At 40.5% G+C, this 13116-nt stretch overlaps 1 protein-coding gene across 3 annotated transcripts in view; it reads left to right on the forward strand.

Moving 5' to 3' along the window:
- Positions 1 to 13116, forward strand: part of DENND2C (DENN domain containing 2C) — a 59879-nt gene that overhangs the window by 12541 nt on the left and 34222 nt on the right. For all 3 annotated transcript variants that reach the window (XM_026675134.2, XM_087959553.1, XM_087959552.1), the window contains exon 2: positions 9521 to 10489. In XM_026675134.2, the coding sequence (XP_026530919.1) occupies positions 9684 to 10489 (806 nt within the window). In that variant the 5' untranslated portion in view covers positions 9521 to 9683. The remainder of the gene's footprint in view (positions 1 to 9520; positions 10490 to 13116) is intronic.

Raw genomic sequence — 13116 nt, forward strand, 5'->3', positions numbered from 1 at the left:
CAGAATTGTTTCATGATTTGGAAACAGCTGGAGCCAACATTTTTGGTTTTTGACTCATCCATCTTTTGGATATAATTCCACACTGGCAGCATATGTTTCAGCAGAATGCTCTTCTAGATTGATACCATCCCCCACTTTGAGAATTTTACACTGAGTCACAGTAGAATTGAGTATTTATTTATAAATTATACAAATAGTTATATGCGGCTATGCAAACTAATAAAATCATATAAAATTATTTTTTAAACCCCACAGACCAATAAGGGAAAACACACCAAATAGCAGCATTTAATACAAACCCTGAGTAGATTCCGGGGGTCTAAAATTAACATCAAAAGCTAATAAGACTTGGCATCAACTATCTCTAAACAGGAAAGCTATTGCTTAGCTAGAGCAGGGGTCTCCAACCTTGGCAACTTTAAGCCTGGAGGACTTCAACTCCCAGAATTCCCCAGCCAGTCAACTCCCAGAATTCCCCAGCCAGCTGGCTGGGGAATTCTGGGAGTTGAAGTCCTCCAGGCTTAAAGTTGCCAAGGTTGGAGACCCCTGAGCCAGAGGGTTTGTTTCTTGAAGGCCCTCTATTGAATGCCCTTGGAGCAAATATCAATCAGAATAGAGCTGGACCGTGCTCAAGTAGAAGATCCTATCAACATACATGGTATATGGTACATCAACATATACTATTCCAGAGAAGTGACTGTCCAGTCTTTTCTTAAAAACCTCCAGCGATGAAGCACCCACAACTTCTGAAGGCAAGCTGTTCCATTGGTTAATTGTCCTCACTATTAGGAAGTTTATCATTAATTCCAAGTTGCTTCTCTCCTTGATTAGTTTCCATCCATTGTTTCTTGTTCTGCCCTCTGGTGCTTTGGAAAATAAGTTGACTCCCTCTTCTTTGTGGCAGCCCCTCAAATACTGAAATACTGCTACCATGTCAGTAGCCCTTCTTTTCTCTAGACTGGCCATATCAATTTCCCGCAACTGTTTTTGATACGTTTTTGTCTCCAGGCCCTTAATCATCTCAATTGGTCTTCTTTGCATTTCTTCCATAGTGTGGCAAAAATGGCCTGTTCTCCAGTGTGCTGAGCAGAGAATCCAAAGAATGGATTAACTCCGCTCTTCTGCCCAGAGACTTTTAAACAGTGTAGCTAGGTTAGCCAGACCTATAAGGTAAATAGATCAGAAGTTCCCCAAACTAGAAGTCAAAGAAGAGGTTTGTAGGTGAATGGGTGTGAAACCCTATCATGCTTCAGCAGAAGGCAAAGCAAGAACACTGTCAAAACTCTCTTCAGGTTTTACTCTCCACTTTGCCTACACTAGCCCAGGCAGTAATGGATAGTTTTGGTACATCAGCATTTAAGAACCCCAGTGGATGTAACTTAAAATTACTACAAGTTGATACAATATTTGTTTCCTGATCATATCTGATTCCAATGAAACATTCGTTTATAATATGAAGAGGGATATGTGGTGAACACAGATTTGAGATTCCCTGAATTTGTATAAATTGTTCTGTTTACTCTATATTTCCTATTTTTTGATACATGTATTTATGTAATTGTAACATTGCTATCAAGAGGTGTTTAGTTGCAGTACATATATTATGAAAAGAATCAGAAGACAGACACTCCCCCCCCCCGCTCCAACTTCTAGGTTGCCCCAAGTTACACTTGATACATTCTTGAATGAAGAAATCTAACCATGCACTGGGAAGAAAGTACATATAATTTTCAAATAGTTTTTGACTGCATTGGTTGAAAGGAGTCTACCACAATTGTGCAAATTCTTGTCAACCCATACCCATACATTACTCAATTCCTGTTTAATGTCATTTCTGGACCAATTAAAATGTAGGCGCAAAATCCTTTACGGAAAAAAGACACAAGTTTTAAAAGCAATTACTTCCTTCATCATATAAATCGTTTGATGATATAAAACCTTCCTGAAGATATTTCTAAAAAGTAATTAGATCTTAATGCTATTGGTGACCTCTTCCAACACCTTGCTGACTAATACTGAAAGTTCAGTGGTGGGATTCAAAAAATGTTACTATCGGTTCTGTGGGCGTAGCTTGGTGGGCGTGGCAGAAGGATACTGCAAAATCCCATTCCCCCACCCACACCCCACTAATCTGCTTTCCAGTCCATTCTGCAGGGCAACAAAAGAAGATCCAGCTGATTAGCTGGGACTTGGGAAGCAGCGAATAGATGGGGGCGGGGCCAACCAGAGGTGGTATTTGCCAGTTCTCCAAATTATTCAAAATTTCTGCTACTGGTTCTCCAGAACTGGTCTGAACCTGCCTCTGTGAAAGTTGCATTTCTAAAGCAAGTGGCCTGTTAGATGAATTGTCTTCATTTTATATTTTATATTTCATTGTTCAAGAAACATCAGGCAACCCCCAGAGGTGTAATATCACCCCTTTCTTCTTACCTTGACTCTTCCACTGGTTCAAGAGGCTGGAGATTGAGGATGCTAACGGACGCAGTGGATTAGATTTTAATGCAATCTGTTGAACTTTATACTAAGGACAACAAATGCCTTTGGAGAGCCCTTCAAATTCAGAATTGCTTTATATAAAATTGTTTTTCAACCTTAGCAACTTTAAGACATGTGGACACTCCAACTCCCAGAATTCCCCAGCCAGCTATGCTGACTGGTTGATATAAATAATTTGAAATTAGTACATAGGGTCTCCCTGTGGAATTGAACTTCTGAAGGGGGTATCAAAACCTTTAACTTGGTTTTCATTGATTTATATCAAATGGTAGGAGATCTCAAATATTTAAGAAGACCCAAGGCTATATTTGGATGGAGAATATCAAAAGTGACTTAGGAATCTCACCTGCTCACAAGCAACGAATCTATTAACCTAACAGGCTTCTTCAGATACAATCAAATCCCATGAGTCAATGTGTACTGTGATGGTCGATGCTTTTGTATTGCGGCAGCCCTGGTTTATGCAGGCAAAAATACTTTCCCTGGGTGGGCTTGACCTCAGCAATGAGGGGAGCAGTGATATTCAATCATCTGGCAATTCTGTAGTTTTGGAACTCCTGGCTTCAGGAAATTAAATTAATTCCTGTTGGGAATTTGGAATGGAAAACATTTAAAATGTGTTTTGGCTTGCAGTGTTGGAAAGAGGTTAGAAAAAAAAAATGCAATGTCACATGGTATGAGCACTTTCCAGCAGCCCTCTCTCTTCTGCAAAGAGATCAGGGAAGATGCTCTCTTTTTCAATCCTGGCAATGTTGCAAGGGGAAATTTAAAAATAAATAGAAATCCATCTCTGGAACAGTCTCTGGAGATCCTTTTTAAGCATCTTTTTTTTCTTATTGCTGATGCCCAATAGCCAATCAAATTTCAAAAATAGGAAATTTGCTTGTTGCAGCATCATAAATGAATATGTGCTTAATGTATTTAGACAGTGTTTCTCAACCTTGGCAGATTGAAGGTGTGTGGACTTCAACTCCCAGAATTCCCCAGCCAGCTTCGCTTGGAATTCTGGGAGTTGAAGTCCACACATCTTCGTGTTGCCCAGGTTGAGAAACACTGTATTTAGATATTTAGATATTTAAGACTGAAAGGCAGTGATTTAAAAAAAAATTAGAGGGAGGAAAGGAAGGAGAGGCTGGGCTCACACACCATGCAAAGCAATAAATAAAGTTTGTTATAATATATTATGTGACTCCAGCCAATGGGATTTATTGGTTAATATGTGAGAAGAAATCAGCCAGATATTTTTTTATTTGGTAAACCATAGTTAAACAAGGCCTGGAGCACAGCAAGAACAGGTGAGAAAGTTTATAATGAATGTGGTTGAGACAATTTTAATAATCGGAGACTGTGTGCCTAATAATATGCTAGATACAAGTGTGACTGGATCACTTGAAATTGGCTCAGTGTGTTGAGCAATTTCAGCAATTGCAAGTTAGTTTACTGTTTAATATATTATATGAATTCATGTAAACTAAATCAGTTCAATAACAAATGATTAGCATATTGCAGGTAGTTCTGGGCTTACAGTTACAGCGGCAATGAAAAAAGTAACTTATAACCCTTTTTCACATTGATGATTTTGGTTGCAGCATCTCCATGGTCACATGACCTAAATTAAAATGCTTGGCAACTGACTCATATTTATGATGGTTGCAATGTAAGTGATCACCCTTTGTGACCTTCTGACAAGCAAAGTCAGTGGGGACAGCAGATTCACTTAACAACTGAATTACTAATTTTACAACTGCAGTAACAAGAGTGGCAAGAAAGGTCATAAAATGGGGGTAAAACTCACTTAACAAATGTTCCACTGACCAACATAAAGTTTGGGCTCAGCTGTGGTTGTAAGTTGAGGACTACCTGTATTCTTTAGTAGCAACTATTGATTACTTTTTAAAAATGAAATTGGGAGGACATAAGGACAATTTAAGAAATTGTAAATACATTCAATTATTTCTGAAGTCTTAGACTTAATTCATATTGTGATCTAGCTGTTCTTGCAAAAATGTTATTTACTGGTAACCAAGGGAAGGTTCAATATCTGACTTCATTTGTTCCATTTTGCTGTCTTCAGACACTATCAATTACCACAGTGGAAGAATTGTCTTTTTTCAGTCACACTTAGGCTTGTGATGTTTGTAGATTGCTCATCCTACTTTATAAGGTCACTGAATGTTAAAAGGTTTCCTAAAACTTCCATGAGGCTGTTTCAGTTTGTAATGGTTAAGTCAGTTCTCTTGAGGGTGGCTTCACTTAGAATTAGACCATCTGTCTTTCTAACAGGAGAACTTAAATGCTGTCAGAGAAGTAGACCTTCTGGTGGTCTGAATGTGGCCATGTTCAGCTGGTATCCTGTAACTCTTTAATAGAGATTCCAGTTACAGCATCTAGGTTACAGGAGGATGGCTTTTGATTCTGTTTTTGATATGTAAAAAAGTTGGGGATGGGTCAATTAAACATGGTTCTATGATAACTGTCATTCCATAGGGCTTTTCTGTCAGTGTTTTGGCCAGACACAGCTTGCTAGTCATAGCCACAACTTTCCATTGAAGACTAGCAGATATTCTGTCCACTAGGTGCCTTACCAGAACAGGATAGTAGACCTTATCAGGACCCAAAGTCACCTATTTTGATGACAGATACAGTTACCTGGTTTGCAAGCCTGTGCAAGTTCAAATACTAATATTCTATTCTTTCCATTGGGTGTGGAGGCTCATGAAGGGTTGGGCCTTGAACAAGAATAGCCAGTATTTCTCCTGAGATAGATTAGGATATGATCATATTTGAAAACTTTATCAGATTTCAAGAGCAACATACTAAAGTGCTATCCTGCTACCCTGTTGTAGTGAAAATTGTAGATTTGGTCTTCCTTTTAAAAACGAGACATGCCATTAGACTAATATGGACTGTGTCCAATGTTCAAAGAATGTCATTTGGTCAGGAGAAAATGTAGAAGGGATCACTGAAAGGCAATGAGAACCAAAAACTGACCTCCGGCATTTTACAAAGACAAGCTTTATTTTTATTTAGAGCTTTAATTTTGGGTGCATGCTATTTCCTCACGTAAAGACAAAAAGTTCAGCAGTAGTTTAATTTGTCCAAAGTAGACGATTCTACAATAGTTTTTTTTTTAATACCAGTGTTCAAAAAGTTCACCCTTTTCATGATTTTCTAATCATGTCTTGCTGACATCATTTTTTTAAAAAAAAAATCCATTCAATTATTGACTGGAAGATTCTCAGAGACCATCTAGACAAGTCCCTGCAGTTTTCTTGGCAAGGTTTTTCAGTAGTGGTTTGCCATTGCCTCTTTTCTATGGCTGAGAGATAGTCGACCACCCCAGGTCACCTTCTTCTACCTCATGTGGCTATTTCATGATCTGTTCCTACCACATCTTAACTTATAGGGCATTGAATTAACCTGATTGCCTGGGTTTACATAACATACTATTGAAGTGGCCACAATGGTTAGATTTTATAACAAACAGAGTCATATATTTATTCTAGTGTGTCTTACGAGCAATATTTGTTTAATTTGCAGTTCAGTATGTTGGGCTAGCCCAGAAACAGAGTTGATTAAACCATAATTCAGTTAACGAAGTTATGTGAGCAGAATCAATCTCTTAATGGATGTAACAATCATATGACACCTGCTCTGCAAGGTAGATCAGAAAAGCTTCAAAAAGATTCCCAGGATTAGCTAAATATGTGGGTTGAAGCAGGAGTTAGTCTGGTGTTGAAAAGAGAAATGAAAGAGAAGCACTGAGGGAAAGAATCACTGTAAAGATCTGAATCATACAGGCAACACTACTTTCTTTTCCCCTTTGTATGAGAATCCTGCATTGTCAGTTATAAATTTTTCACATTTTGTGAGATGATTTCTACCCCTGGATGTTACACTACTGTATCCTTCTTTGGTTTCCAAAATGTCCATGGATCTTTTAAAAATCATTAGCCCTTGATGCCAGTCTCCTCTGAAGAATGGCCTTGTTGCTGCTCTATATCAAGCCAGGAGGAATATAGACAAAAGGAATGTAGAACAGAGTGATTCCTTCGATTCCTATCCATGTTGTTTCTAGATAGGTTTACTTGTACTTAATTCTGATTCTAATTCTTAATGCTAGAAAAGAGAGTCTGAACTGATAATAGGAACAGAACTGTCTGAGAGAATGAGAACTGCCTTGTGGTACAGGATGAGCACTGTGAAATTGTGTGGGATCTCTATGGATTATGTCAGTGATATTTGGGGAAGGTCTGGGGTATCTATAGGGATTAGAGGTCAAGGAATTCTTTACTAATTTGACAGTATTTTCTATCACTGAGGTCCCTATTTGTCAGATAACGGTTGGATTAAAGATGCCATCCATACAGGCATTTCAGTATCCATCTATTTTTGGTGTTGGCAAGTTTTTGCATGGTAGGGTTACTTTCAGCACCATTTTTGGTCTTCTAAAGACTGTATAGCAGGGGTCTCAAATTCAAGGCCCATGGGCCGCATCTGGCCCACAGAATGCTTCGATCTGGCTTGTGGGCCCGCCTGGAAACAGCAAAGGACCAGCCCATGGTGCCTCTGCCAGCGAAAATGGAGCTCGGGAGGGACATGCGTGGGCCTCCTGTGCTCCATTTTTGGCCACGATGGCCTCCTGCAGCCCTCTGCCAGTGATAATGCAGCTCAGAGTAGAGTAGAGCTCCGTTTTCACTGGCAGAGGGCTGCAGGAGGCCGTCACAGCTGAAAACAGAGCCTTGATGAATGATGTTAAGCTGGCCACACCTCCTGGCTATGCCCCTTCAGCCCCTAGAGGTCAAATACAACCCTGATACAGCCCTCAATGAAATCGAGTTTGACACCCCTGCTGTAGAGGATATATGTAGTGATGTCAAAAAAGAGCCAAAATAAGTAGGGCACTTTTTATCTATTTGGAGGGGGGCATCAAGGAACAAAATAAGTATGTTAAGATTCGTAGGAATTAAAATAATCTTTTTTTTCTTTTTAAAAGGAAAAAAATAAGTGTAATTTGGGATGAAGCTGTCACAGAGCTGGACTTTGTCACAGACAATCTTTTATATTCTGAAAACTCCAAGAGTGAAGGGTTTTCTTAATTTTGGTACAATGCTCCTGCATTTCCCTTTTCAGTTATAGCTTGGGATCTCAACAAGTAGAAAGTGACTTGCTGTGACAATGACGTTTGTCAGTTGCTGGTTAGCTCATGTAGCCAACCATAAAATGGGTGAATTCTAGAACCGAGCAGTGCTTCGAATTTAGTTCCAAAATGGTGCTTTGGAATGCATCAGAGTGCAAGGGTACTATGTGATTGCACTTATTGTACCAATATCTCATATTGGTTTTGTGAAACAAAGGGCTTCTGCTGCATAAAATATTATCAAACAGCCTTTGGCAAGCAGCAGGAAACAATATCAGCATAACATCTGCTCCTTTACTTCAAATTTCGATTCCGCTTATTCTGGTCTGCCATCAAATGGTGGTGTCTTCATTTGAAGGGTGCAGGGCATTTTAAGGGAAGGCATTTATTTCCTTTCCTGCCTGCAAAGCATTACTGACTGGTGGAAGAGCACCCATCAATCATTAGCTTTCATGTAGAAAAGGGCTGGAGTAAGGCAAGAGACAGGTTTTGACAGATAGATAGGCTGATGGGTTTAGCCATCTGTCAGTCTCACTCCTCACTTTGCACAAATGTTTTGTGTGGGTGAATTCAAAGAGAGATAGACTAACAGCTGATCAGCATAGGTGGGAGAAATTGCACAGTGAAGCAGTAAAGACTTTCCACGGTGCTCATTTTATTCTTTATTTAGAGCCATACCTCAAGGCCACAAATTAGCTTGGAGATCTGGTTGATACTGGGAAGAACCCAGTTTGCAAGAGCTACACATCACAACGAAGAAGGACTTTGTTTGACATTTCACCCTGAGATTAATGCAGGTCTCTATCAGCTTCAAATGTAATAGGTATGAGCTTCCAATCCTTTGACTTGAACTGTTGAAGCGTTTTGATTTTAATGGTAATTTTTCTGCAACTACTGTTTGAATATCCAAGACAGTAGTAGTAACAGTGGCTGAGGAACTATCTTTTACTTTGTTCTCAAATTTGCTTCAATTTGATACTCAACTCTATAGGCAAGGAAATTTCAGTGTGGCTGAGCTCATTTCTCTAGGTCAGATTTTCTTACCTATATTCTTGACTTTATCCAGTGCTAAATTTCTAGATTTGGGAGCGAAGTTGTAAGTTGATATAAAGCCAATTCTCATAGATATGATGGTGGGCTTCTTTTTCTCTTAGCACTGTTTTAATAGTATCACAAATATAGAACATAGTACGTGTTAAGAATATCTAATGAGATATTCTTAAAAATGTATTTTTGAGAATTGGATGAGTGTACATCAGGGCTGTCAAACTCCCAGCCTGTGGGCCGGACACGTTACACACTGGCCAAGCCCCTACCTGGTCTAGTGAAGGGGGAAAAAATCCTGATATGTCACGTGACAGTGACGCTGCCATGATGATGTGAGTTTGACACCCCTGGTGTACATCATACAAATTCATTGGCTAAAATGCTTGTATTACTTGCAACTTCTGTCAAATGTATATATATTTTTTCCATTCTGTTGTGTTCAATTCTTAGAGACAAGACCCTGCAGTTTTCTTGGCAAGGTTTTTAAGAAGTAATTTGCCATTGCCTCTTTTCTATGGCTGAGAGATAGTCGACCACCCAAGGTCGCTTTGTGCCTAAGTTAGGACAAGAACTCACAGTCTCCTGGTTTCTGGTCTGATGCTCTAACCACTACACCAAACTAGCTCTCACTGAGAGTAATGAAAAAGTTACATATTTTTTATCGGTGAATAGGCTGGAAATCTAGGTCTGTTGCTCTGCAGTATAAGGAGAGAAGATCATAATTTTTTGTTTGTTTTTAATAAGGGAGTCTTGTGGAAAATAATTGATTTGTTGTGACATTATCTAATTGGGCCTTCTAGTCTTTTTGATGAATGTCCTTTGTCTCTTTTTCTACAGTATAGCATCAGGATGCCCTTCTTTCTGCAAAAGTTGGATCATTCCACAAACTGGATATAATTAACGAAAAGGAATTTGAGTTTTGGAAATTCTCTAATCTCTAATATATATATCCAAAGGCAGCATGCTGTGATGGGGCTCTTGTGAGTTTAGCTTGCCTGCCATGCACCCCACAGGGAGTGTAGATACCAGCTTTTCCCGTACGGCTGTGCAAACCTTGTCCCGTAGCCACTGCCGGAACATAAAGCAAAAGATTTCTCAGTGGGAAGGTCGGACAAAAGGGGTCTGCCAAGAAGAAAGGCAGAAACTGAGGGATTTTGGGGTCAGATATGGCCTCGACAGCAGGGAAAAGCCGTCGGCTCCTGCACCTGACAAGAGCATAGAAGCAAATGTTCAGAGTTTAGGTTTAGATTTCTGGGAAAACTCTAATCTCGGCTCTGTGACTGAGGAGGAAGAGGAGGAGGAGGAGGAGGACCATCACTTCCAAGAGATTTCCAGAAACCATTCAGTGGAGCAACTTTCTAGTGACACTTTATCTGAAGCAGCAGATGCTACAGAATGGCCACGGGAGAGACTGCCCCCTGGGAATTTCTACACCTCACGGGGCCTATGGAAACAGATAGGAACGCTTCCTTTTGATGAAGAAGCTTCTGTTGCACTGGACTTAAAAAGGAAACGGGAAAGCTGTGGTTCGACAGAGAAGGAGCTGAATGTAGCTCCAGCAAAGAGCCTGGAGACAATATATTGTGATGTGGAAGGTCAGGAAAGGCGGCCAGCCATCAACCCAGTGCCCAAACCGCAGAGGACTTTCCGTTACCATTCCGAGAAGGACCAGGCAAACTTTGCTAATGGATACCCCAGCAATAAGAAGCCATTGGAACAGCTGTGTAATGGGATCTATCCTGCAACTGCCTCCCATGAGTCTGACCGCAGAACAGGCAGCAGAGGAATCCGAGGCAGGTCTAAGAGGTGGGTTGAAGCTTGACCTCTTCTGTAGGGGAGGAATCTAATTTGCTCTGTTTGTTACAAGCAGTTATTAAGACTGTCGTGTTCTGTAGTAGTATGTCATTTGTGGAGAAAATCTATTTATGTGGTGCTCTATATGGGGTGGCCCTTGAAATAATCAGAAGCTTCAGGTGGCCCAGAATACAGTAGTGTGGACAGCCTTGGTATGCCCATGTAGCAGTGCTGCTTCATGAGCTGCATTGGTTGCCAATTTGCTTCCAGGTATGATTGAAAGTGCTGGTCACTACCTATAAGGGCTACATGGCAAACGTCCTGGTTACTTGTGGAACCACCCATTGTTTCCCATTGTATGTCCAACTGGTTTGATCTGGCTGGGTTGGGATGCTGCGGATGCCATTGATTAAACAATGTCATATTTCAGGACCCCAGAAGTCTGCCTTCTCTATTGCAGTGCCTACTCTCTCGAAGGACCCCTCCCCAAAGAGTTTTGACTGCTCTCTCTCCCCCCCCCCCAATTGCCATTTTGAAGGGCCCTGAAGAAGTGGCTGTTTGCCCAGAACTTTGACAAGATGATGGACACCATTTTTCTTCCTTTTCCTTGTTCCCAACTGGGTTTGTTTTCCCTGCCATGTTTGATTATTTGTTTTGTGTTTCTTGTATTTTTACTTGTTCTTAAATTATTTTAATAATTTGCAAACTGTCCAGTGTCACTGAATTATTATCACCATCATTATTTTATTGCTAAGAGTCAACACTGACTTGTTAGCGCAAATAATCAGTCAATCACTAGGTCATTTTTTCTCCTATAAACATTAACGAGGAAGCTTGCATAATTCTTGAGAAAACAAACATTTTTCCATTTAGAAAATTGCTTCCATTTACTTTCATAATTTTGCTTCATAATTTTGTTCATTAGAGTGGAGTAAATGAATGAAGAAAATGTTAATTTTTGCAATAGTTGCAAGAAACTGTGTACTAGCATGCATCCTTGTAGGTGCTTTATAGCAGTGGTTTGCCAACTGGTGGGCCGGGACCACTGGTGGTCTGCGGGAAAATTTTGGTGGTCTGCAGAGAAATGTCCCCCCCAAAACACCCCCCAAAGCAATTAATCCAGGCTGCGTGGGAATACAAGGCTGCGCCACCCACATGGCCCACCCACTCACTGGCCCCCACCCTTCACAAACCTTACCTTGAGTAGAGTCATGCAAGCTGGAACTGGAAGGTAAGAGCAACGGCGGGACAGGGAAATCCGCCCCAGGTTGGCTTGCTGACATTGGTGGGAAAGTCGGTCCCATATTCCAGAGCTGCAGTAGTCACAAGACTGGCCCTTTGATCATCCTGGAGCAGCTTCTCCAGTCCCTGGCAGGCCGATGCACCCGGGTGGAGGAGCAGCTGCTCCGCGATGACCAAAGGGCCAGTCCTGTGACTACTGCAGCTCTGGAATAGGGGATCGACTTTCCCACCAACGCCAGCAAGCCACCGTCAGTCAAAATTCATATTAGTGGTCCGCAGGTTTTAAAATTATGAGTTCGGTGGTCCCTGAGGTCCAAAAGGTTGGCAATCCCTGCTTTATAGGATATGCCTTTAATTTTTTTATTTTTGGCATGCAAAGTGCTGCATTAAAATAGAATTTCAGCCTTGAAAATGAAGACATTGCATTTGTTGCTACGTAACAGGAAGCTAGATAATCATAAAATTAGACTAAAATGGGTAGGCAGTCCCCGATATGACTGTGTTTGAAAGATAAACACATTTACATATGTCAGATTCAGCATTTATGCATGATGTGGATTATCCCGGTGCAGAAATTTCTTTTAAAGTGGAATATGACAGTTTATTAGTGTGTATGGAAGCTGACTTGAAAAACCAACACCTTTCAGAAATTGCAGATGTTTTTCACATTTTTGGTTGTGTGAAATGAAGGATGATAGGAACACTATCACTGATACGGTTCGTATCGTGCACTAAGAGCTATTCCCCTCTGTTGAATTAAAGTGCTACCTGTTGATCTTTTAAGGTGGCAGAAAATTATACTGACATGATATTTTCTGCTCCTATTGCCAATCCCTATCCTGTCTCTGTTGTCCATGTTGCTGTCTTGGTTATGCATATGCAGTGTGTGATGGGCAAAGAGATTGACTGATTCCTCTGACTTTCCTATCCTTCCTTTTCTGCAAGTCATCAGCCAGCAAAAAAAAAAAAAGGCAAGCCAGCCAGTTACAAGTGCTGCAATGAGAATGACTCTAGGCTCATCCCTGTCCTCCTTCTGTTTTACTTTAATCTGTCATAATCTAAATAAAATAAAATTAATTCAATTAAATTATATGAAATATAGAAACAGGTAGCCCTCAGTTTATAATCAAATTAGGACTGGAAATCTAGTCGTAAATCATTCTGGTCATAAGTCCAGGTGCACATATGACTAAACACACGTTTTTGACATTTTTCATGGTGGTTGCCAGGCAATCACATGGCTGCTAAATAAACATCACATTCATTAAGTGAAACCATTCTCCTGAATGGGCCTTTTTTTTGCCAGAAACCAACAAAACTCGCCACAAACTGGCAAAAATCATTCCAAATTGCAGTCATGTGACTGCAGGGTGCTGCAAACGGTCATAGTGGCAATT

The sequence above is a fragment of the Notechis scutatus genome, chromosome 3 (assembly GCF_049901735.1).
Source record: "Notechis scutatus isolate UNSWTSFEM ecotype Mainland chromosome 3, rNotScu1.2, whole genome shotgun sequence".
Classification (NCBI taxonomy): domain Eukaryota; kingdom Metazoa; phylum Chordata; class Lepidosauria; order Squamata; family Elapidae; genus Notechis; species Notechis scutatus.